Source organism: Heptranchias perlo, unplaced genomic scaffold (genome assembly GCF_035084215.1).
Source record: "Heptranchias perlo isolate sHepPer1 unplaced genomic scaffold, sHepPer1.hap1 HAP1_SCAFFOLD_488, whole genome shotgun sequence".
NCBI classification, from domain to species: Eukaryota; Metazoa; Chordata; class Chondrichthyes; order Hexanchiformes; family Hexanchidae; genus Heptranchias; species Heptranchias perlo.
The window spans coordinates 45,301-70,942 of NW_027139503.1; the positions used below are offsets into that span (position 1 = coordinate 45,301).

The following is a 25,642-nucleotide window of genomic DNA, read 5'->3' on the forward strand; positions in this document are numbered from 1 at the left end:
ATCGAAGGCTGTCGACAGGTGGGGAAGGATGGGGAGAGATAGTTTACCACGGTCACAGTCACATAGAATCGTACAGCACAGGAGGGGGCCATTCAGCCCAACAGGTCCATGCCGGTGTTTATGCTCCACACAAGCCTCCTCCCTCCCTATTTCATCTCACCCTATCAGAATATCCTTCCATTCTTGTCTCCCTTGTGTGTTTAAACATCGAAAATAGGAGCAAGAGTAGGCCATTCGGCCCTTCGAGCCTGCTGCGCCATTCAAAATGATCATGGCTGATCCTCTAACTCAGTACCCTGTTCCCGCTTTTTCCCCATATCCCTTGATCCCTTTATCATTAAGAAATATATCTATCTCCTTCTTGAACACATCTGATGACTTGGCCTCCACTGCCTTCTGTGGTAGAGAATTCCACAGGTTCACCTCCCTCTGAGTGAAGAAATTTCTCCTCATCTCGGTTCTAAATGGCATTCCCCGTATCCTGAGACTGTGACCCCTGGTTCTGGACTCCCCAGCCATTCGGAACATCCTCCCTGCATCTAGTCTGTCCAGTCCTGTTAGAATTTTATATGTTTCAATGAGATCACCTCTCATTCTTCTAAACTCGAGTGAATACAGGCCGAGTCGACCCAATCTCTCCTCATACGTCAGTCCTGCCATCCCAGGAATCAGTCTGGTAAACCTTTGTTGCATTCCCTCCATGGCAAGGACATCCTTCCTCAGATAAGGAGACCAAAACTGCACACAATATCCAGATGTGGTCTCACCAAGGCCCTGTATAACTGCAGTAAGACATCCCTGCTCCTGTACTCAAATCCTCTTGCAATGAAGGCCAACATACCATTCACCTTCCTAACTGCTTGCTGCACCTGAATGCTCGCTTTCATCGACTGGTGTACAAGGACACCCAGGTCTCGTTGCACCTCCCCTTTTCCCAATCTATCACCATTCAGATAATAATCTGCCTTTCTGTTTTTACAACCAAAGTGGATAACTTCACATTTATCCACATTATTCTGCATCTGCCATGTTCTTGCCCACTCACCCAACTTGTCTAAATCACATTGGAGCCTCTTTGCATCCTTCTCACAGCTCACATTCCAACCCAGCTTTGTGTCGTCTGCAAACTTGGAAATGTTACATTTAGTTCCCTCATCCAAATCATTGATATATATTGTGAATAGCTGGGGCCCAAGCACTGATCCCTGCGGTACCCCACTAGTCACTGCCTGTCACCCAGAAAAAGACCCGTTTATTCCTACTCTCTGTTTCCTGTCTGTCAACCAATTCTCAATCCATGCCAGTATATTCCCCCCAATCCCATGTGCTTTAATTTTACACACTAACCTCTTGTGTGGGACCTTATCAAAAGCCTACTGAAAATCCAAGTACACCACATCCACTGGTTCTCCCCTATCTATTCTACTAATTACCTCCTCAAAAAACTCCAGTAGATTTGCGAAGCATGATTTCCCTTTCATAAACCCATGCTGACTTTGTCCAATCCCATTAATGCCCCTCCAAGTGTTCTGTTATCACATCTTTTATAATAGACTCCAGCATTTTCCCCACTACTGATATTAGGGTAACTGGTCTGTAATTCCCTGTTTTTTCTCTCCCTCCTTTTTTAAATAGTGGGGTTACATTTGCCACCCTCCAATCTGTAGGAACTGTTCCAGAGTCTATAGAATTTTGGAAGATGATCACCAATGCATCCACTATTTCCAGGGCCACTTCCTTTAGTACTCTGGGATGTAGATTATCAGGCCCTGGGGATTTGTCAGCCTTTCGCCCCATTAATTTCCCTAGCACTATTTTTTAACAAATACTGGTTTCCTTCAGTTCCTCCCTCTCACTAGGCCCATGGTTCCCTAACATTTCCGGGAGGTTATTTGTGTTCTCCTTTGTGAAGACAGAACCAAAGTATGTGTTTCATTGTTCTGCCATTTCTTTGTTCCCCATTATAATTTCCCCCATTTCTGACTGTAAGGGACCTACATTTGTCTTCACTAATCTTTTTCTCTTGACATATTTATAGAAGGTTTTACAGTCAGTTTTTATGTTCCCTGCTAGTTTACTCTCATTCATTATTTTCCCCTCTTAATCAATCTCTTCGTCCTCCTTTGCTGAATTCTGAACTGCTCCCAATCCTCAGGCTTGCCGCTTTTTCTGGCAATTTTATATGTCTCCTCTTTGGATCTAATACTATCCCTAATTTCTTTTGTAAGCCACGGTTGAGCCACCTTTCCTGGTTTATTTTTGCACCAGACAGGAATGAATAATTGTTGTAATTCCTGCACACATTCTTTAAATATTAGCCATTGCCTATCCACCATCATCCCTTGTAGTAAAGTTCCCCAATCTATCATAGCCAACTCACACCTCATACTTTCGTAATTTCCTTTATTTAGATTCAGGAACCTAGTTTTGGATTCAACTACTTCACTCTCCATCTTAATGAGGAATTCTATCATGTTATGGTCGCATTTCCCTAAGGGACCCCACACAACAAGATTGTTAATTAATCCTTTCTCATTGCACAATACCCAGTCTAGGATCGCCTGTTCTCTAGTTGGTTCCTCAACGTATTGGTCTAGAAAACCATCACGTACACAATCCAGGAATTCCTCCCCCACAGTATTATTGCTAATTTGGTTTGACCAATCTATATGTAGATTAAAGTCACCCATGATTATAGTTGTACCCTTCTTGCATGCGTCTCTAATTTCCTGTTTAATGCCCTCCCCTACATCCCCACTACTGTTTGGGGGCCTATGGACAACCCCCACCAACGTTTTCTGCCCCTTGGTGTTTCTTAGCTCCACCCATACAGATTCCACATGGTGATTTTCCGAGCCAATATCCTTCCTCACTATTGCATTGATTTCCTCCTTTACTAACAACGCTACCCCACCTCCTTTCCCTTTTTGCCTGTCCTTCCTAAATATTGAATACCCCTGGATGTTCAGTTCCCATCCTTGGTCACCCTGCAGCCATGTCTCCGTAATCGCAACTATATCGTACCCGTTAATATCTATCTGCGCTGTTAATTCATCCACCTTATTGCGAATGCTCCGCGCATTAAGACACAATGCCTTTAGACTTGCCTTTTTAAGATTGTTAGTCATCTTCGTTTTATTTTGCACTATGGCCCTATTTGTTTTTCGCACTTGTTTTCTTTGCCTTCCACTATTGCTTCTTCTCTTTCTGTCTTTTGTTTCTATCCTTGCTTTCCCCTCCTCTGACTCCCCGCTCAGGTTCCCATCCCCCTGCCACTCTAGTTTAAACCACCCCCAACAGCACTAGCAAACACCCCCGCGAGGACATTGGTCCCGGTCCTGCTCGGGTGTAACCCGTCCCGCTTGTACAGGTCCCACCTTCCCCAGAACCGGTCCCAATGTCCCAGGAATCTAAATCCCTCCCTCCTACACCATCCCTGCAGCCACACATTCATCCTGTCTATTCTCCTGTTCCTATACTCACTCACACGTGGCACTGGTAGTAATCCTGAGATCACTACCTTTGAAGTCCTGCTTTTTAATTTATCTCCTAACTCCTTAAATTCACCTTGCAGGACCTCATCCCTTTTTTTACCTATGTCGTTGGTACCAATATGGACCACGACTACTGGTTGTTCACCCTCCCCCTCCAGAATGCCCTGCAGCCGCTCCGTGACATCCTTGACCCGAGCACCAGGGAGGCAACATACCATCCTGGAGTCACGTTTGCGGCCGCAGAAACGCCTATCTGTTCCCCTTACAATTGAATCCCCTATCACTATGGCCCTGCCACTCTTCTTCCTCCCCTCCTGTGCAGCAGAGCCACCCGTGGTGCCCCGAACCTGGCTCTTGCTGCTTTCCCCTGATAAGCCATCTCCCCCAACAGTATCCAAAGCGGAATATCTGTTTGAGAGGGAGATGGCCCCAGGGGACTCCTGCTCGACCTGCCTAGTCCTTTTACTCTGCCTGGTGGTCACCCATTTCCTTTCTGCCTGCGTAATCTTTACCTGCGGTGTGACCACCTCACTGAACGTGCTATCCACGATAGTCTCAGCATCGCGGATGCTCCACAGTGAATCCACCCGCAGCTCCAGCTCCGAAATGCGGTTAGCCAGTAGCTGCAGCTGGACACACTTCCTGCACACATGGTCGCCAGGGACACTGGTAGTGTCCATGACTTCCCACATAGTGCAGGAGGAGCATATCACGGGTGCGAGCTGTGCTGCCGTGACTTGCCTTAGATTTACACTGTGTTCACCTCTCGGACTCTCCTCCCTCTCTCGGTCTCTCCTTTTATACTGTGTTCACCTCTCGGACTCTCCTCCCGCTCTCGGTCTCTCCTTTTATACTGTGCTCACCTCTCGGACTCTCCTCCCACTCTCGGTCTCTCCTTTTATACTGTGCTCACCTCTCGGACTCTCCTCCCTCTCTCGGTCTCTCCTTTTACACTGCGCTCACCTCTCGGACTCTCCTCCCTCTCTCGGTCTCTCCTTTTATACTGTGCTCACCTCTCGGACTCTCCTCCCGCTCTCATTCTCTCCTTTTACACTGTGCTCACCTCTCGGACTCTCCTCCCTCTCTCGGTCTCTCCTTTTATACTGTGTTCACCTCTCGGACTCTCCTCCCGCTCTCGGTCTCTCCTTTTATACTGTGCTCACCTCTCGGACTCTCCTCCCACTCTCGGTCTCTCCTTTTACACTGTGTTCACCTCTCGGACTCTCCTCCCTCTCTCGGTCTCTCCTTTTATACTGTGCTCACCTCTCGGACTCTCCTCCCTCTCTCGGTCTCTCCTTTTATACTGTGCTCACCTCTCGGACTCTCCTCCCACTCTCGGACTCTCCTTTTACACTGTGCTCACCTCTCGGACTCTCCTCCCACTCTCGGTCTCTCCTTTTATACTGTGCTCACCTCTCGGACTCTCCTCCCACTCTCGGTCTCTCCTTTTATACTGTGCTCACCTCTCGGACTCTCCTCCCACTCTCGGACTCTCCTTTTATACTGTGCTCACCTCTCGGACTCTCCTCCCACTCTCGGACTCTCCTTTTATACTGTGCTCACCTCTCGGACTCTCCTCCCGCTCTCGGTCTCTCCTTTTATACTGTGTTCACCTCTCGGACTCTCCTCCCACTCTCGGTCTCTCCTTTTATACTGTGTTCACCTCTCGGACTCTCCTCCCGCTCTCGGTCTCTCCTTTTATACTGTGCTCACCTCTCGGACTCTCCTCCCGCTCTCGGTCTCTCCTTTTACACTGCGCTCACCTCTCGGACTCTCCTCCCGCTCTCGGTCTCTCCTTTTATACTGTGCTCACCTCTCGGACTCTCCTCCCGCTCTCATTCTCTCCTTTTACACTGTGCTCACCTCTCGGACTCTCCTCCCACTCTCGGTCTCTCCTTTTATACTGTGTTCACCTCTCGGACTCTCCTCCCTCTCTCGGTCTCTCCTTTTACACTGCGCTCACCTCTCGGACTCTCCTCCCGCTCTCGGTCTCTCCTTTTACACTGCGCTCACCTCTCGGACTCTCCTCCCTCTCTCGGTCTCTCCTTTTATACTGTGCTCACCTCTCGGACTCTCCTCCCTCTCTCGGTCTCTCCTTTTATACTGTGCTCACCTCTCGGACTCTCCTCCCACTCTCGGTCTCTCCTTTTATACTGTGTTCACCTCTCGGACTCTCCTCCCACTCTCGGTCTCTCCTTTTATACTGTGCTCACCTCTCGGACTCTCCTCTCGCTCTCGGTCTCTCCTTTTATACTGTGTTCACCTCTCGGACTCTCCTCCCACTCTCGGTCTCTCCTTTTATACTGTGCTCACCTCTCGGACTCTCCTCCCTCTCTCGGTCTCTCCTTTTATACTGTGCTCACCTCTCGGACTCTCCTCTCGCTCCCGCCCTCGGACCCCCTCCCTCCCGCCCTCGGACCCCCCCCCTCCCGCCCTCGGACCCCCCCCTCGGACCCCCCCCCCTCCCGCCCTCGGACCCCCCCCTCGGACCCCCTCCCTCCCGCCCTCGGACCCCCCCCTCGGACCCCCCCCCCCTCCCGCCCTCGGACCCCCCCCTCGGACCCCCTCCCTCCCGCCCTCGGACCCCCCCCTCGGACCCCCTCCCTCCCGCCCTCGGACTCCCGCCCTCGGACCCCCCCCCACCCAGGTTCCTGTCTCCGGGCTATCCTCTCTCCACCAGTCCCAGTGATACTTTATGTATTTTACTCTCGATCAGATTGCTGCTCTGGGACTGTGATGACCGAAGTTACAGTTTCTACATCGAGGTCTCCAACAACCAGCAGCACTGGACGATGGTCGCTGATCGCACAAAGGTCACCTGCAAGTGAGAATCAGTTTCTGCTCTTTTTCCAGTTCCATGTTTTATAATACCATGTCCATCAGGAAATATTCTGACAGCTTACAGTGTTCAGAGTTCAATTCACTTCATAGAATCATAGAAAGGTTACAGCACGGAAGGAGGCCATTCGGCCCATTGAGGCCCAAGAGCAATCCAGTTAGTCCCACTCCCCCGCCATATCCCCGTAGCCCTGGAATTTTTTCCCTTCAAGAACTTATCCCATTCCTCATCAGCCAGCAAATCAAAAATCATTATGGCAGTAACATTTCTGCTGGGTTTCGGCCAGTAACATTTCTGCTGGGTTTCGGCCAGTAACATTTCTGCTGGGTTTAGGCCAGTAACATTTCTGCTGGGTTAGGTTTAGGCCAGTAACATTTCTGCTGGGTTTAGGCCAGTAGCATTTCTGCTGGGTTAGGTTTAGGCCAGTAACATTTCTGCTGGGTTTCGGCCAGTAACATTTCTGCTGGGTTAGGTTTAGGCCAGTAACATTTCTGCTGGGTTTCGGCCAGTAACATTTCTGCTGGGTTTCGGCCAGTAACATTTCTGCTGGGTTTAGGCCAGTAACATTTCTGCTGGGTTAGGGTAATAATATTTCTGCTGGGTTAGGGTAATAATATTTCTGCTGGGTTAGGGTAATAACATTTCTGCTGGGTTAGGGTAATAATATTTCTGCTGGGTTAGGGTAATAATATTTCTGCTGGGTTAGGGTAATCATATTTCTGCTGGGTTAGGGTAATAACATTTCTGCTGGGTTAGGGTAATAATATTTCTGCTGGGTTAGGGTAATAATATTTCTGCTGGGTTAGGGTAATAATATTTCTGCTGGGTTAGGGTAATAACATTTCTGCTGGGTTCGGGTTACAGTAGTAACATTTCTGCTGGGTTAGCATCAGGGTAGTAACATTTCTAATGGATTAGGCCAGTAACATATCTGCTGGGTTAGAGCAGTGACATTTCTGCTGGGTCAGGGTTAGGGCAGTAACATTTCTGCTGGGTTAGGGTTGCAACATTTCTGTTGGGTTAGCGTTAGGGTGGTAATAGGAACATAGGAACAGGAGTAGGCCATTCAGCCCCTCGTGCCTGCTCCGCCATTTGATAAGATCATGGCTGATCTGTGATCTAACTCCATATACCTGCCTTTGGCCCATATCCCTTAATACCTTTGGTTGCCAAAAAGCTATCTATCTCAGATTTAAATTTAGCAATTGAGCTAGTATCAATTGCCGTTTGCGGAAGAGAATTCCAAACTTCTACCACCCTTTGTGTGTACAAATGTTTTCTAATCTCGCTCCTGAAAGGTCTGGCTCTAATTTTTAGACTGTGCCCCCTACTCCTAGAATCCCCAACCAGCGGAAATAGTTTCTCTCTATCCACCCTATCTGTTCCCCTTAATATCTTATAAACTTCGATCAGATCACCCCTTAACCTTCTAAACTCCAGAGAATACAACCCCAATTTGTGTAATCTCTCCTCGTAACTTAACCCTTGAAGTCCGGGTATCATTCTAGTAAACCTACGCTGCACTCCCTCCAAGGCCAATATGTCCTTCCGAAGGTGCGGTGCCCAGAACTGCTCACAGTACTCCAGGTGCGGTCTAACCAGGGTTTTGTATAGCTGCAGCATAACTTCTGTCCCCTTGTACTCTAGTCCTCTCGATATAAAGGCCAGCATTCCATTAGTCTTATTGATTATTTTCTGCACCTGTTCATGACACTTCAATGATCGATGTACCTGAACCCCTAAGTCCCTTTGGACATCCACTGGTTTTAACTTTTTACCATTTAGAAAGTACCCTGTTCTATCCTTTTTTGATCCAAAGTGGATGACCTCACATTTGTCCACATTGAATTCCATTTGCCACAGTTTTGCCCATTCACCTAATCTATCAATATCCCTTTGTAATTTTATGTTTTCATCTACTCTGCTTACAATGCCAACAATCTTTGTGTCATCGGCAAACTTAGATATGAGACTTTCTATGCCTTCATCTAAGTCGTTAATAAATATTGTGAATAATTGAGGCCCCAAGACAGATCCCTGCGGGACTCCACTAGTCACATCCTGCCAATGTGAGTACCTACCCATTATCCCTACTCTCTGTCGCCTTTCGCTCAGCCAACTTCCTAACCAAGTCTGTACTTTTCCCTCGATTCCATGGGCTTCTATCTTAGCTAACAGTCTCTTATGTGGGACTTTATCAAATGCCTTTTGGGAGTCCATATAAATAACATCCATTGACATTCCCCTGTCCACTACTTTAGTCACCTCTTCAAAAAATTCAATCAGGTTTGTCAGGCACGACCTACCTTTCACAAATCCATGCTGGCACTCTCTGATTAACTGAAAATTCTCGAGGTGTTCAGTCACCCTATCCTTAATTATAGACTCCAGCATTTTCCCCACAACAGATGTTAGGCTAACTGGTCTATAATTCCCTGGTTTCCCTCTCTCTCCTTTCTTAAAAAGCAGAGTGACATGTGCAATTTTCCAATCCAGAGGGACAGTTCCTGAATCTAGAGAACTTTGAAAGATTATAGTTAGGGCATCTGCAATGTGCTCACCTACTTCCTTTAAAACCCTGGGATGGAAACCATCTGGTCCTGGGGATTTGTCACTCTTTAGTGCTATTATTTTCTTCATTGCTGTTGCTTTACTTATGTTAATTTTATCGAGTCCCTGTCCCCGATTCAATATTAGTTTTCTTGGGATTTCCGGCATGCTATCCTCTTTTTCTACTGTAAATACTGACGCAAAGTAATTGTTCAACATGTCCGCCATTTCCCCATTGTCAATGACAATATCCCCACTTTCAGTTTTTAAGGGGCCAACACTGCTCCTGACCACCCTCTTTTTCCGAATGTAACCATAAAAGTTCTTCGTATTGGTTTTGATATCCCTTGCAAGTTTCTTTTCAAACTCTCTTTTTGTAGCCCTTACTATCTGTTTTGTGACCCTTTGTTGATCTTTGTATCTTTCCCATTCGCCAGGATCTGTGCCATTTTTTGCCTTTTTGTATGCCCTTTCCTTATGTCTTATACTGTCCCTTACCTCTTTAGTTGTCCATGGCTGTTTTTTTTGGCAAGTAGAGTTCTTGCCCCTCAGGGGTATAAACCGATTCTGTATCACGTTAAATGTTTCTTTAAACATTTCCCACTGATCATCAGTCGTTTTACCCATTAACAGATTTGCCCAGTTTACTGTGGACAGTCTCTGTCTCATCCCATTGAAGTCGGCCTTACCCAAGTCTAGAATCTTAGCAGCTGATTCACTTTTTTCCCTTTTAAACACTACCTTGAACTCGATCATGTTATGATCATTATTGGATAGATGTTCATGCACAGTTAAGCCGTTAATTAAATCTGGTTCATTACTCATTACTAAATCCAGTATGGCTTGCCCCCTTGTTGCCTCTAGGACATACTGCTGCAGAAAACTATCCCAGACACACTCAAGAAATTCACTACCTTTCTGACAGTTGCTAGTCTGCTTTCCCCAATCTATGTGAAGGTTAAAGTCCCCCATTAAGACCACTATGCCTTTCTTACACGCTTGTCAAATCTCTGCATTTATACAATCTAGCACTTCAGAGCTGCTGCCAGGGCTCCTATACACAACTCCCACTATAGTCTTAGATCCTTTCCTATTTCTCAATCCAACCCATAAGGTCTCTGTTGGCTGCTTACCTCTCGTTATATCCTCCTTTATCATTGAATTGATTTCATCTCTAATCATTAAGGCTACTCCTCCCCCTCTTCCATTTTCCCTGTCTCTCCTGTAGACCTTATAACCTGGTATATTTAGTTCCCAACCCTGACCATCCTGCAGCCACATCTCAGTAATAGCTATCATGTCATACCCTCCAATTTGAATTTGAACCTGCAGTTCATTTAATTTATTCCTGATACTCCGTGCATTTGTTTATCGAACTCTTAGTTGGGCCACACACCCTAGCCTGACCTTCAGCTTTGATGCTGGGTTAATCGCCTTACGCCTTCTAGTTTTCACTTTATCTGCAGTGTCTAAAGTACACTTTCTTTCTGCTGCTCTACACTTTTCCCTTTCACTTGTTCTTGAACAACTGTTTGTAGTATTTCTATTGTAAATTTCCCCTGGGTCTTCCCCTCTCTTGCTGCTCTCAACTTCACTCCCTTGTGAGGGGGTACAGAGGGGATTTACGAGGATGTGTAATCACATCCTCGTAAATCCCCTCTGTACTCTCTCGACTGTAATCACATCCTTGTAAATCTCCTCTGTACCCGCTCCAGTGCAATCACATCCTCGTAAATCCCCTCTGCACACCCTCCAGTGCAATCACACCCTCGTAAATCCCCTCTGTACCCTCTCCAGTGTAATCACACCCTCGTAAATCTCCTCTGTACCTCTCTAGTGTAATCACATCCTCGTAAATCTCCTCTATACCTCTCGAGTGTAATCACATCCTCGAAAATCCCCTCTGTACTTTCTCTAGTGTAATCACATCCCCGTAAATCTCCTCTGTACCCCCTCCAGTGTAATCACATCCTCGTAAATCCCTTCTGTACCCCCTGTAGTGTAATCACATCCTCGTAAATCCCCTCTGTACCCCCTCTAGTGTAATCACATCCCCGTAAATCTCCTCTGTACCCCCTCCAGTGTAATCACATCCTCGTAAATCCCTTCTGTACCCCCTGCAGTGTAATCACACCCTCGTAAATCCCCTCTGTACCCCCTCTAGTGTAATCACATCCTCGTAAATCACCTCTGTACCCCCTCTAGTGTAATCACACCCTCGTAAATCCCCTCTGTACCCTCTCTAGTGTAATCACATCCCCGTAAATCTCCTCTGTACCCCCTCTAGTGTAATCACACCCTCGTAAATCCCCTCTGTACACCCTCTAGTGTAATCACACCCTCGTAAATCCCCTCTGTACACCCTCTAGTGTAATCACATCCTCGTAAATCTCCTCTGTACCCTCTCGAGTGCAATCACACCCTCGTAAATCCCCTCTGTACCCCCTCTAGTGTAACCACATCCTCGTAAATCTCCTCTGTACCCTCTCTAGTGTAATCACATCCTCGTAAATCTCCCCTGTACCCTCTCGAGTGCAATCACACCCTCGTAAATCCCCTCTGTACCCTCTCTAGTGTAATCACATCCTCGTAAGTCCCCTCTGTACCCTCTCTAGTGTAATCACATCCTCGTAAATCCCCTCTGTACCCCCTCTAGTGTAATCACATCCTCGTAAATCCCCTCTGTACCCCCTCTAGTGTAATCACACCCTCGTAAATCTCCTCTGTACCCCCTCTAGTGTAATCACATCCTCGTAAATCTCCTCTGTACCCCCTCTAGTGTAATCACATCCTCGTAAATCCCCTCTGTACCCTCTCTAGTGTAATCACATCCTCGTAAATCTCCTCTGTACCCCCTCTACTGTAATCACATCCCCGTAAATCCCCTCTGTACCCTCTCTAGTGTAATCACATCCTCGTAAATCTCCTCTGTACCCTCTCTAGTGTAATCACATCCTCGTAAATCCCCTCTGTACCCTCTCTAGTGTAATCACATCCTCGTAAATCCCCTCTGTACCCTCTCTAGTGTAATCACATCCTCGCAAATCCCCTCTGTACCCCCTCTAGTGTAATCACATCCTCGTAAATCCCCTCTGTACCTTCTCTAGTGTAATCACATCCTCGTAAATCCCCTCTGTACCCCCTCTAGTGTAATCACATCCTCGTAAATCCCCTCTGTACCCCCTCCAGTGTAATCACATCCCCGTAAATCCCCTCTGGACAACCTCGAGTGTAATCACACCCTCGTAAATCCCCTCTGTACCTTCTCCAATGTAATCACATCCTCGTAAATCCCCTCTGCACCCTCTCTACTGTAATCACATCCTCGTAAATCCCCTCTTTACCTTCTCCAGTGTAATCACACCCTCGTAAATCCCCTCTGTACCCCCTCGAGTGTAATCACATCCTCGTAAATCCCCTCTTCACCTTCTCGAATGTAATCACACCCTCGTAAATCACCTCTGTACCCCCTCTAGTGTAATCACATCCTCGTAAACCCCCTCTGTTCCCCCTCTAGTGTCATCACATCCTCGTAAACCCCCTCTGTTCCCCCTCTAGTGTCATCACATCCTCGTAAACCCCCTCTGTTCCCCCTCTAGTGTCATCACATCCTCGTAAATCCCCTCTGTACCCCCTCTAGTGTAATCACACCCTCGTAAATCCCCTCTGTACCCCCTCTAGTGTAATCACATCCTCGTAAATCCCCTCTGTACCCCCTCTACTGTAATCACATCCTCGTAAATCCCCTCTGTTCCCTCCCTAGTGTAATCACACCCTCGTAAATCCCCTCTGCATCCCCTCTAGTGGAATCACAACCTCGTAAATCCCCTCTGCATCCCCTCTAGTGTAATCACACCCTCGTAAATCCCCTCTGCATCCCCTCTAGTGTAATCACATCCTCGTAAATCCCCTCTGTACCCTCTCTACTGTAATCACATCCTCGTAAATCCCCTCTGTACCCCCTCTAGTGTAATCACATCCTCGTAAATCTGCTCTGTACCCCCTCTAGTGTAATCACATCCTCGTAAATCCCCTCTGTACCCCCTCTAGTGTAATCACACCCTCGTAAATCTCCTCTGTACCCCCTCAAGTGTAATCACATCCTCGTAAATCCCCTCTGTACCCTCTCCAGTGTAATCACACCCTCGTAAATCCCCTCTGTACCCCCTCTAGTGTAATCACACCCTCGTAAATCTCCTCTGTACCCCCTCAAGTGTAATCACATCCTCGTAAATCTCCTCTGTACCCCCTCTACTGTAATCACATCCTCGTAAATCCCCTCTGTAACTTCTCTACTGTAAGCACACCCTCGTAAATCTCCTCTGTACCCTCTCGAGTGTAATCACATCCTCGTAAATCCCCTCTGTAACTTCTCTACTGTAATCACACCCTCGTAAATCTCCTCTGTACCCCCTCTACTGTAATCACATCCTCGTAAATCCCCTCTGTAACTTCTCTACTGTAATCACACCCTCGTAAATCTCCTCTGTACCCTCTCGAGTGGAATCACATCCTCGTAAATCCCCTCTGTACCCCCTCTAGTGTAATCACACCCTCGTAAATCCCCTCTGTACCCCCTCTAGTGTAATCACATCGTCGTAAATCCCCTCTGTACCCCCTCTAGTGTATCACATCCTCGTAAATCCCCTCTGCATCCCCTCTGGTGTAATCACACCCTCGTAAATCCCCTCTGTACCCCCTCGAGTGTATCACATCCTCGTAAATCCCCTCTGCATCCCCTCTGGTGTAATCACATCCTCGTAAATCTCCTCTGTACCCCCTCTAGTGTAATCACACCCTCGTAAATCCCCTCTGTACCCTCTCTACTGTAATCACATCCTCGTAAATCCCCTCTGTAACCTCTCTACTGTAATCACATCCTCGTAAATCCCCTCTGTACCCCCTCTAGTGTAATCACACCCTCGTAAATCTCCTCTGTACCCCCTCTAGTGTAATCACATCCTCGTAAATCCCCTCTGTACCCCCTCTAGTGTAATCACACCCTCGTAAATCTCCTCTGTACCCCCTCGAGTGTAATCACATCCTCGTAAATCCCCTCTGTACCCCCTCTAGTGTAATCACATCCCCGTAAATCCCCTCTGTACCCTCTCTAGTGTAATCACATCCTCGTAAATCCCCTCTGCACCCTCTCTAGTGTAATCACACCCTCGTAAATCTCCTCTGTACACCCTCTAGTGTAATCACACCCTCGTAAATCTCCTCTGTACCCCCTCTAGTGTAATCACATCCTCGTAAATCCCCTCTGTAACTTCTCTACTGTAATCACATCCTCGTAAATCCCCTCTGAACCCCCTCCAGTGTAATCACATCTTCGTAAATCCCCTCTGTACCCCCTCTAGTGTAATCACACCCTCGTAAATCCCCTCTGTACCCCCTCCAGTGTAATCACACCCTCGTAAATCCCCTCTGAACCCCCTCCAGTGTAATCACATCTTCGTAAATCCCCTCTGTACCCCCTCTAGTGTAATCACACCCTCGTAAATCCCCTCTGTACCCCCTCTAGTGTAATCACACCCTCGTAAATCCCCTCTGTACCCCCTCCAGTGTAATCACATCTTCGTAAATCCCCTCTGTACCCTCTCCAGTGTAATCACATCCTCGTAAATCTCCTCTGTACCCCCTCCAGTGCAATCACATCCTCGTAAATCTCCTCTGTACCCCCTCCAGTGTAATCACATCCTCGTAAATCCCCTCTGTACCCTCTCTAGTGTAATCACATCCTCGTAAATCTCCTCTGTACCCCCTCTAGTGTAATCACATCCTCGTAAATCCCCTCTGTACCCTCTCGAGTGTAATCACATCTTCGTAAATCTCCTCTGTACCCCCTCTAGTGTAATCACATCCTCGTAAATCTCCTCTGTACCCCCTCTAGTGTAATCACATCCTCGTAAATCCCCTCTGTACCCTCTCTAGTGTAATCACATCCTCGTAAATCCCCTCTGTACCCTCTCTAGTGTAATCACATCCTCGTAAATCCCCTCTGTACCCCCTCTAGTGTAATCACATCCTCGTAAATCCCCTCTGTACCCTCTCTAGTGTAATCACATCCTCGTAAATCTCCTCTGTGCCCCCTCTAGTGTAATCACATCCTCGTAAATCCCCTCTGTACCCTCTCTAGTGTAATCACATCCTCGTAAATCCCCTCTGTACCCCCTCTAGTGTAATCACATCCTCGTAAATCCCCTCTGTACCCTCTCTAGTGTAATCACATCCTCGTTAATCCCCTCTGTACCCTCTCTAGTGTAATCACATCCTCGTAAATCCCCTCTGTACCTTCTCCAATGTAATCACATCCTCGTAAATCTCCTCTGTACCTTCTCCAGTGTAATCACACCCTCGTAAATCCCCTCTGTACCCCCTCTGGTGTAATCACATCCTCGTAAATTCCCTCTGTACCCCCTCTGGTGTAATCACATCCTCGTAAATCCCCTCTGTACCCCCTCTGGTGTAATCACATCCTCGTAAATCCCCTCTGTACCCCCTCTAGTGTAATCACATCCTCGTAAATCTCCTCTGTACCTTCTCCAGTGTAATCACATCCTCGTAAATCGCCTCTGCATCCCCTCTGGTGTAATCACATCCTCGTAAATCTCCTCTGTACCCCCTCTGGTGTAATCACATCCTCGTAAATCCCCTCTGTACCCCCTCTAGTGTAATCACATCCTCGTAAATCTCCTCTGTACCCCCTCCAGTGTAATCACATCCTCGTAAATCCCCTCTGTACCCCCTCCAGTGTAATCACATCCTCGTAAATCCCGTCTGTACCCCCTCCAGTGTAATCACATCCTCGTAAATCCCCTCTGTACCCCCTCTAGTGTAATCACATCCTCGTAAATCTCCTCTGTACCTTCTCCAGTGTAATCACACCCTCGTAAATCCCCTCTGTACCCCCTCTAGTGTAATCACACCCTCGTAAATCTCCTCTGTACCCCCTCCAGTGTAATCACATCCTCGTAAATCCCCTCTGTAACTTCTCTACTGTAATCACACCCTCGTAAATCTCCTCTGTACCCTCTCTAGTGTAATCACACCCTCGTAAATCCCCTCTGTACCCTCTCCACTGTAATCACACCCTCGTAAATCTCCTCTGTACACCCTCTAGTGTAATCACACCCTCGTAAATCTCCTCTGTACCCCCTCTAGTGTAATCACATCCTCGTAAATCCCCTCTGTAACTTCTCTACTGTAATCACATCCTCGTAAATCCCCTCTGAAACCCTCCAGTGTAATCACATCTTCGTAAATCCCCTCTGTACCCCCTCTAGTGTAATCACATCCTCGTAAATCCCCTCTGTACCCCCTCTAGTGCAATCACATCTTCGTAAATCCCCTCTGTACCCCCTCTAGTGTAATCACATCCTCGTAAATCCCCTCTGTACCCCCTCTAGTGTAATCGCACCCTCGTAAATCCCCTCTGTACCCCCTCTAGTGTAATCACACCCTCGTAAATCCCCTCTGTACCCCCTCTAGTGTAATCACATCCTCGTAAATCCCCTCTGTACCCCCTCTAGTGTAATCACACCCTCGTAAATCCCCTCTGTACCCCCTCTCGTGTAATCACATCCTCGTAAATCCCCTCTGTACCCCCTCTAGTGTAATCACATCCTCGTAAATCTCCTCTGTACCCCCTCTACTGTAATCACATCCTCGTAAATCCCCTCTGCCTCCCCTCTGGTGTAATCACATCCTCGTAAATCCCCTCTGTACCCCCTCTGGTGTAATCACATCCTCGTAAATCCCCTCTGTACCCCCTCTAGTGTAATCACATCCTCGTAAATCTCCTCTGTACCTTCTCCAGTGTAATCACACCCTCGTAAATCCCCTCTGTACCCCCTCTGGTGTAATCACATCCTCGTAAATCCCCTCTGTACCCCCTCTGGTGTAATCACATCCTCGTAAATCCCCTCTGTACCCCCTCTGGTGTAATCACATCCTCGTAAATCTCCTCTGTACCTTCTCCAGTGTAATCACATCCTCGTAAATCGCCTCTGCATCCCCTCTGGTGTAATCACATCCTCGTAAATCCCCTCTGTACCCCCTCTGGTGTAATCACATCCTCGTAAATCCCCTCTGTACCCCCTCTAGTGTAATCACATCCTCGTAAATCTCCTCTGTACCCCCTCCAGTGTAATCACATCCTCGTAAATCCCCTCTGTACCCCCTCCAGTGTAATCACATCCTCGTAAATCCCCTCTGTACCCCCTCCAGTGTAATCACATCCTTGTAAATCCCCTCTGTACCCCCTCTAGTGTAATCACATCCTCGTAAATCTCCTCTGTACCTTCTCCAGTGTAATCACACCCTCGTAAATCCCCTCTGTACCCCCTCTAGTGTAATCACACCCTCGTAAATCTCCTCTCTACCCTCTCTAGTGTAATCACACCCTCGTAAATCCCCTCTGTACCCTCTCTACTGTAATCACACCCTCGTAAATCTCCTCTGTACACGCTCTAGTGTAATCACACCCTCGTAAATCTCCTCTGTACCCCCTCTAGTGTAATCACATCCTCGTAAATCCCCTCTGTAACTTCTCTACTGTAATCACATCCTCGTAAATCCCCTCTGAACCCCCTCCAGTGTAATCACATCTTCGTAAATCCCCTCTGTACCCCCTCTAGTGTAATCACATCCTCGTAAATCCCCTCTGTACCCCCTCTAGTGCAATCACATCCTCGTAAATCCCCTCTGTAGCCCCTCTAGTGTAATCACATCCTCGTTAATCCGCTCTGTACCTTCTCTAGTGTAATCACATCCTCGTAAATCCCCTCTGTACCCCCTCTAGTGTAATCACATCCTCGTAAATCCCCTCTGTACCCCCTCTAGTGTAATCACACCCTCGTAAATCTCCTCTGTACCCCCTCTAGTGTAATCACATCCTCGTAAATCCCCTCTGTACCCCCTCTAGTGTAATCACACCCTCGTAAATCTCCTCTGTACCCCCTCGAGTGTAATCACATCCTCGTAAATCCCCTCTGTACCCCCTCTAGTGTAATCACATCCCTGTAAATCCCCTCTGTACCCTCTCTAGTGCAATCACATCCTCGTAAATCCCCTCTGCACCCTCTCTAGTGTAATCACACCCTCGTAAATCTCCTCTGTACACCCTCTAGTGTAATCACACCCTCGTAAATCTCCTCTGTACCCCCTCTCGTGTAATCACATCCTCGTAAATCCCCTCTGTAACTTCTCTACTGTAATCACATCCTCGTAAATCCCCTCTGAACCCCCTCCAGTGTAATCACATCTTCGTAAATCCCCTCTGTACCCCCTCTAGTGTAATCACACCCTCGTAAATCCCCTCTGTACCCCCTCCAGTGTAATCACACCCTCGTAAATCCCCTCTGAACCCCCTCCAGTGTAATCACATCTTCGTAAATCCCCTCTGTACCCCCTCTAGTGTAATCACACCCTCGTAAATCCCCTCTGTACCCCCTCTAGTGTAATCACACCCTCGTAAATCCCCTCTGTACCCCCTCCAGTGTAATCACATCTTCGTAAATCCCCTCTGTACCCTCTCCAGTGTAATCACATCCTCGTAAATCTCCTCTGTACCCCCTCCAGTGCAATCACATCCTCGTAAATCTCCTCTGTACCCCCTCCAGTGTAATCACATCCTCGTAAATCCCCTCTGTACCCTCTCTAGTGTAATCACATCCTCGTAAATCTCCTCTGTACCCCCTCTAGTGTAATCACATCCTCGTAAATCCCCTCTGTACCCTCTCGAGTGTAATCACATCTTCGTAAATCTCCTCTGTACCCCCTCTAGTGTAATCACATCCTCGTAAATCTCCTCTGTACCCCCTCTAGTGTAATCACATCCTCGTAAATCCCCTCTGTACCCTCTCTAGTGTAATCACATCCTCGTAAATCCCCTCTGTACCCTCTCTAGTGTAATCACATCCTCGTAAATCCCCTCTGTACCCCCTCTAGTGTAATCACATCCTCGTAAATCCCCTCTGTACCCTCTCTAGTGTAATCACATCCTCGTAAATCTCCTCTGTGCCCCCTCTAGTGTAATCACATCCTCGTAAATCCCCTCTGTACCCTCTCTAGTGTAATCACATCCTCGTAAATCCCCTCTGTACCCCCTCTAGTGTAATCACATCCTCGTAAATCCCCTCTGTACCCTCTCTAGTGTAATCACATCCTCGTTAATCCCCTCTGTACCCTCTCTAGTGTAATCACATCCTCGTAAATCCCCTCTGTACCTTCTCCAATGTAATCACATCCTCGTAAATCCCCTCTGTACCTTCTCCAATGTAATCACATCCCCGTAAATCCCCTCTGTACCCCCTCTAGTGTAATCACATCCTCGTAAATCTCCTCTGTACCCCCTCTAGTGTAATCACATCCTCGTAAATCCCCTCTGTACCCCTCTAGTGTAATCACATCCTCGTAAATCCCCTCTGTACCCTCTCTAGTGTAATCACATCCTCGTAAATCCCCTCTGGACAACCTCGAGTGTAATCACACCCTCGGAAATCCCCTCTGTACCCCCTCGAGTGTAATCACATCCTCGTAAATCCCCTCTTTACCTTCTCGAATGTAATCACATCCTCGTAAATCCCCTCTGTACCCTCTCTAGTGTACTCACACCCTCGTAAACCCCCTCTGTTCCCCCTCTAGTGTAATCACATCCTCGTAAATCCCCTCTGTACCCTCCCTAGTGTCATCACATCCTCGTAAATCCCCTCTGTACCCTCTCCAGTGTAATCACACCCTCGTAAATCCCCTCTGCATCCCCTCTAGTGGAATCACAACCTCGTAAATCCTCTCTGCATCCCCTCTAGTGTAATCACATCCTCGTACATCTCCTCTGTATCCCCTCCAGTGTAATCACACCCTCGTAAATCCCCTCTGTACCCCCTCAAGTGTAATCACATCCTCGTAAATCCCCTCTGTACCCTTTCCAGTGTAATCACATCCTCGTAAATCCCCTCTGTACCCTCTCTACTGTAATCACATCCTCGTAAATCCCCTCTGTACCCTCTCTACTGTAATCACATCCTCGTAAATCCCCTCTGTACCCCCTCTAGTGTAATCACATCCTCGTAAATCTCCTCTGTACCTTCTCCAGTGTAATCACACCCTCGTAAATCCCCTCTGTACCCCCTCTAGTGTAATCACATCCTCGTAAATCTCCTCTGTACCTTCTCCAGTGTCATCACACCCTCGTAAATCTCCTCTGTACCCCCTCCAGTGTAATCACATCCTCGTAAATCCCCTCTGTAACTTCTCTACTGTAATCACACCCTCGTAAATCTCCTCTGTACCCTCTCGAGTGTAATCACATCCTCGTAAATCCCCTCTGTACCCCCTCTAGTGCAATCACATCCTCGTAAATCCCCTCTGTACCCCCTTGAGTGTAATCACACCCTCGTAAATCCCCTCTGTACCCCCTCTAGTGTAATCACATCCTCGCAAATCCCCTCTGTACCCCCTCTAGTGTAATCACATCCTCGTAAATCTCCTCTGTACCCCCTCTACTGTAATCACATCCTCGTAAATCCCCTCTGTACCCCCTCTAGTGTAATCACATCCTCGTAAATCTCCTCTGTACCCCCTCCACTGTAATCACATCCTCGTAAATCCCATCTGTACCCCCTCTGGTGTAATCACATCCTCGTAAATCCCCTCTGTACCCCCTCTAGTGTAATCACATCCTCGTAAATCTCCTCTGTACCTTCTCCAGTGTAATCACACCCTCGTAAATCCCCTCTGTACCCCCTCTGGTGTAATCACATCCTCGTAAATTCCCTCTGTACCCCCTCTGGTGTAATCACATCCTCGTAAATCCCCTCTGTACCCCCTCTGGTGTAATCACATCCTCGTAAATCCCCTCTGTACCCCCTCTAGTGTAATCACATCCTCGTAAATCTCCTCTGTACCTTCTCCAGTGTAATCACATCCTCGTAAATCGCCTCTGCATCCCCTCTGGTGTAATCACATCCTCGTAAATCTCCTCTGTACCCCCTCTGGTGTAATCACATCCTCGTAAATCCCCTCTGTACCCCCTCTAGTGTAATCACATCCTCGTAAATCTCCTCTGTACCCCCTCCAGTGTAATCACATCCTCGTAAATCCCCTCTGTACCCCCTCCAGTGTAATCACATCCTCGTAAATCCCGTCTGTACCCCCTCCAGTGTAATCACATCCTCGTAAATCTCCTCTGTACCTTCTCCAGTGTAATCACACCCTCGTAAATCCCCTCTGTACCCCCTCTAGTGTAATCACACCCTCGTAAATCTCCTCTGTACCCCCTCCAGTGTAATCACATCCTCGTAAATCCCCTCTGTAACTTCTCTACTGTAATCACACCCTCGTAAATCTCCTCTGTACCCTCTCTAGTGTAATCACACCCTCGTAAATCCCCTCTGTACCCTCTCCACTGTAATCACACCCTCGTAAATCTCCTCTGTACACCCTCTAGTGTAATCACACCCTCGTAAATCTCCTCTGTACCCCCTCTAGTGTAATCACATCCTCGTAAATCCCCTCTGTAACTTCTCTACTGTAATCACATCCTCGTAAATCCCCTCTGAAACCCTCCAGTGTAATCACATCTTCGTAAATCCCCTCTGTACCCCCTCTAGTGTAATCACATCCTCGTAAATCCCCTCTGTACCCCCTCTAGTGCAATCACATCTTCGTAAATCCCCTCTGTACCCCCTCTAGTGTAATCACATCCTCGTAAATCCCCTCTGTACCCCCTCTAGTGTAATCGCACCCTCGTAAATCCCCTCTGTACCCCCTCTAGTGTAATCACACCCTCGTAAATCCCCTCTGTACCCCCTCTAGTGTAATCACATCCTCGTAAATCCCCTCTGTACCCCCTCTAGTGTAATCACACCCTCGGAAATCCCCTCTGTACCCCCTCTCGTGTAATCACATCCTCGTAAATCCCCTCTGTACCCCCTCTAGTGTAATCACATCCTCGTAAATCTCCTCTGTACCCCCTCTACTGTAATCACATCCTCGTAAATCCCCTCTGCCTCCCCTCTGGTGTAATCACATCCTCGTAAATCCCCTCTGTACCCCCTCTGGTGTAATCACATCCTCGTAAATCCCCTCTGTACCCCCTCTAGTGTAATCACATCCTCGTAAATCTCCTCTGTACCTTCTCCAGTGTAATCACACCCTCGTAAATCCCCTCTGTACCCCCTCTGGTGTAATCACATCCTCGTAAATCCCCTCTGTACCCCCTCTGGTGTAATCACATCCTCGTAAATCCCCTCTGTACCCCCTCTGGTGTAATCACATCCTCGTAAATCTCCTCTGTACCTTCTCCAGTGTAATCACATCCTCGTAAATCGCCTCTGCATCCCCTCTGGTGTAATCACATCCTCGTAAATCCCCTCTGTACCCCCTCTGGTGTAATCACATCCTCGTAAATCCCCTCTGTACCCCCTCTAGTGTAATCACATCCTCGTAAATCTCCTCTGTCCCCCCTCCAGTGTAATCACATCCTCGTAAATCCCCTCTGTACCCCCTCCAGTGTAATCACATCCTCGTAAATCCCCTCTGTACCCCCTCCAGTGTAATCACATCCTTGTAAATCCCCTCTGTACCCCCTCTAGTGTAATCACATCCTCGTAAATCTCCTCTGTACCTTCTCCAGTGTAATCACACCCTCGTAAATCCCCTCTGTACCCCCTCTAGTGTAATCACACCCTCGTAAATCTCCTCTCTACCCTCTCTAGTGTAATCACACCCTCGTAAATCCCCTCTGTACCCTCTCTACTGTAATCACACCCTCGTAAATCTCCTCTGTACACGCTCTAGTGTAATCACACCCTCGTAAATCTCCTCTGTACCCCCTCTAGTGTAATCACATCCTCGTAAATCCCCTCTGTAACTTCTCTACTGTAATCACATCCTCATAAATCCCCTCTGAACCCCCTCCAGTGTAATCACATCTTCGTAAATCCCCTCTGTACCCCCTCTAGTGTAATCACATCCTCGTAAATCCCCTCTGTACCCCCTCTAGTGCAATCACATCCTCGTAAATCCCCTCTGTAGCCCCTCTAGTGTAATCACATCCTCGTTAATCCGCTCTGTACCTTCTCTAGTGTAATCACATCCTCGTAAATCCCCTCTGTACCCCCTCTAGTGTAATCACATCCTCGTAAATCCCCTCTGTACCCCCTCTAGTGTAATCACACCCTCGTAAATCTCCTCTGTACCCCCTCTAGTGTAATCACATCCTCGTAAATCCCCTCTGTACCCCCTCTAGTGTAATCACACCCTCGTAAATCTCCTCTGTACCCCCTCGAGTGTAATCACATCCTCGTAAATCCCCTCTGTACCCCCTCTAGTGTAATCACATCCCCGTAAATCCCCTCTGTACCCTCTCTAGTGTAATCACATCCTCGTAAATCCCCTCTGCACCCTCTCTAGTGTAATCACACCCTCGTAAATCTCCTCTGTACACCCTCTAGTGTAATCACACCCTCGTAAATCTCCTCTGTACCCCCTCTCGTGTAATCACATCCTCGTAAATCCCCTCTGTAACTTCTCTACTGTAATCACATCCTCGTAAATCCCCTCTGAACCCCCTCCAGTGTAATCACATCTTCGTAAATCCCCTCTGTACCCCCTCTAGTGTAATCACACCCTCGTAAATCCCCTCTGTACCCCCTCCAGTGTAATCACACCCTCGTAAATCCCCTCTGAACCCCCTCCAGTGTAATCACATCTTCGTAAATCCCCTCTGTACCCCCTCTAGTGTAATCACACCCTCGTAAATCCCCTCTGTACCCCCTCTAGTGTAATCACACCCTCGTAAATCCCCTCTGTACCCCCTCCAGTGTAATCACATCTTCGTAAATCCCCTCTGTACCCTCTCCAGTGTAATCACATCCTCGTAAATCTCCTCTGTACCCCCTCCAGTGCAATCACATCCTCGTAAATCTCCTCTGTACCCCCTCCAGTGTAATCACATCCTCGTAAATCCCCTCTGTACCCTCTCTAGTGTAATCACATCCTCGTAAATCTCCTCTGTACCCCCTCTAGTGTAATCACATCCTCGTAAATCCCCTCTGTACCCTCTCGAGTGTAATCACATCTTCGTAAATCTCCTCTGTACCCCCTCTAGTGTAATCACATCCTCGTAAATCTCCTCTGTACCCCCTCTAGTGTAATCACATCCTCGTAAATCCCCTCTGTACCCTCTCTAGTGTAATCACATCCTCGTAAATCCCCTCTGTACCCTCTCTAGTGTAATCACATCCTCGTAAATCCCCTCTGTACCCTCTCTAGTGTAATCACATCCTCGTAAATCCCCTCTGTACCCCCTCTAGTGTAATCACATCCTCGTAAATCCCCTCTGTACCCTCTCTAGTGTAATCACATCCTCGTTAATCCCCTCTGTACCCTCTCTAGTGTAATCACATCCTCGTAAATCCCCTCTGTACCTTCTCCAATGTAATCACATCCTCGTAAATCCCCTCTGTACCTTCTCCAATGTAATCACATCCCCGTAAATCCCCTCTGTACCCCCTCTAGTGTAATCACATCCTCGTAAATCTCCTCTGTACCCCCTCTAGTGTAATCACATCCTCGTAAATCCCCTCTGTACCCCTCTAGTGTAATCACATCCTCGTAAATCCCCTCTGTACCCTCTCTAGTGTAATCACATCCTCGTAAATCCCCTCTGGACAACCTCGAGTGTAATCACACCCTCGGAAATCCCCTCTGTACCCCCTCGAGTGTAATCACATCCTCGTAAATCCCCTCTTTACCTTCTCGAATGTAATCACATCCTCGTAAATCCCCTCTGTACCCTCTCTAGTGTACTCACACCCTCGTAAACCCCCTCTGTTCCCCCTCTAGTGTAATCACATCCTCGTAAATCCCCTCTGTACCCTCCCTAGTGTCATCACATCCTCGTAAATCCCCTCTGTACCCTCTCCAGTGTAATCACACCCTCGTAAATCCCCTCTGCATCCCCTCTAGTGGAATCACAACCTCGTAAATCCTCTCTGCATCCCCTCTAGTGTAATCACATCCTCGTACATCTCCTCTGTATCCCCTCCAGTGTAATCACACCCTCGTAAATCCCCTCTGTACCCCCTCAAGTGTAATCACATCCTCGTAAATCCCCTCTGTACCCTTTCCAGTGTAATCACATCCTCGTAAATCCCCTCTGTACCCTCTCTACTGTAATCACATCCTCGTAAATCCCCTCTGTACCCTCTCTACTGTAATCACATCCTCGTAAATCCCCTCTGTACCCCCTCTAGTGTAATCACATCCTCGTAAATCTCCTCTGTACCTTCTCCAGTGTAATCACACCCTCGTAAATCCCCTCTGTACCCCCTCTAGTGTAATCACATCCTCGTAAATCTCCTCTGTACCTTCTCCAGTGTAATCACACCCTCGTAAATCTCCTCTGTACCCCCTCCAGTGTAATCACATCCTCGTAAATCCCCTCTGTAACTTCTCTACTGTAATCACACCCTCGTAAATCTCCTCTGTACCCTCTCGAGTGTAATCACATCCTCGTAAATCCCCTCTGTACCCCCTCTAGTGCAATCACATCCTCGTAAATCCCCTCTGTACCCCCTTGAGTGTAATCACACCCTCGTAAATCCCCTCTGTACCCCCTCTAGTGTAATCACATCCTCGCAAATCCCCTCTGTACCCCCTCTAGTGTAATCACATCCTCGTAAATCTCCTCTGTACCCCCTCTACTGTAATCACATCCTCGTAAATCCCCTCTGTACCCCCTCTAGTGTAA

At 47.8% G+C, this 25,642-nt stretch overlaps 1 protein-coding gene across 1 annotated transcript in view; it reads left to right on the plus strand.

Moving 5' to 3' along the window:
* LOC137313849 (BTB/POZ domain-containing protein 9-like) overlaps nucleotides 1-25,642 on the plus strand; it is a gene marked incomplete at its 3' end in the record, with an annotated part of 101,804 nt that overhangs the window by 29,201 nt on the left and 46,961 nt on the right. Inside the window, exon 4 of the mRNA XM_067979596.1 lies at nucleotides 6,211-6,318. Within this exon, the coding sequence (XP_067835697.1) occupies nucleotides 6,211-6,318 (108 nt within the window). The remainder of the gene's footprint in view (nucleotides 1-6,210; nucleotides 6,319-25,642) is intronic.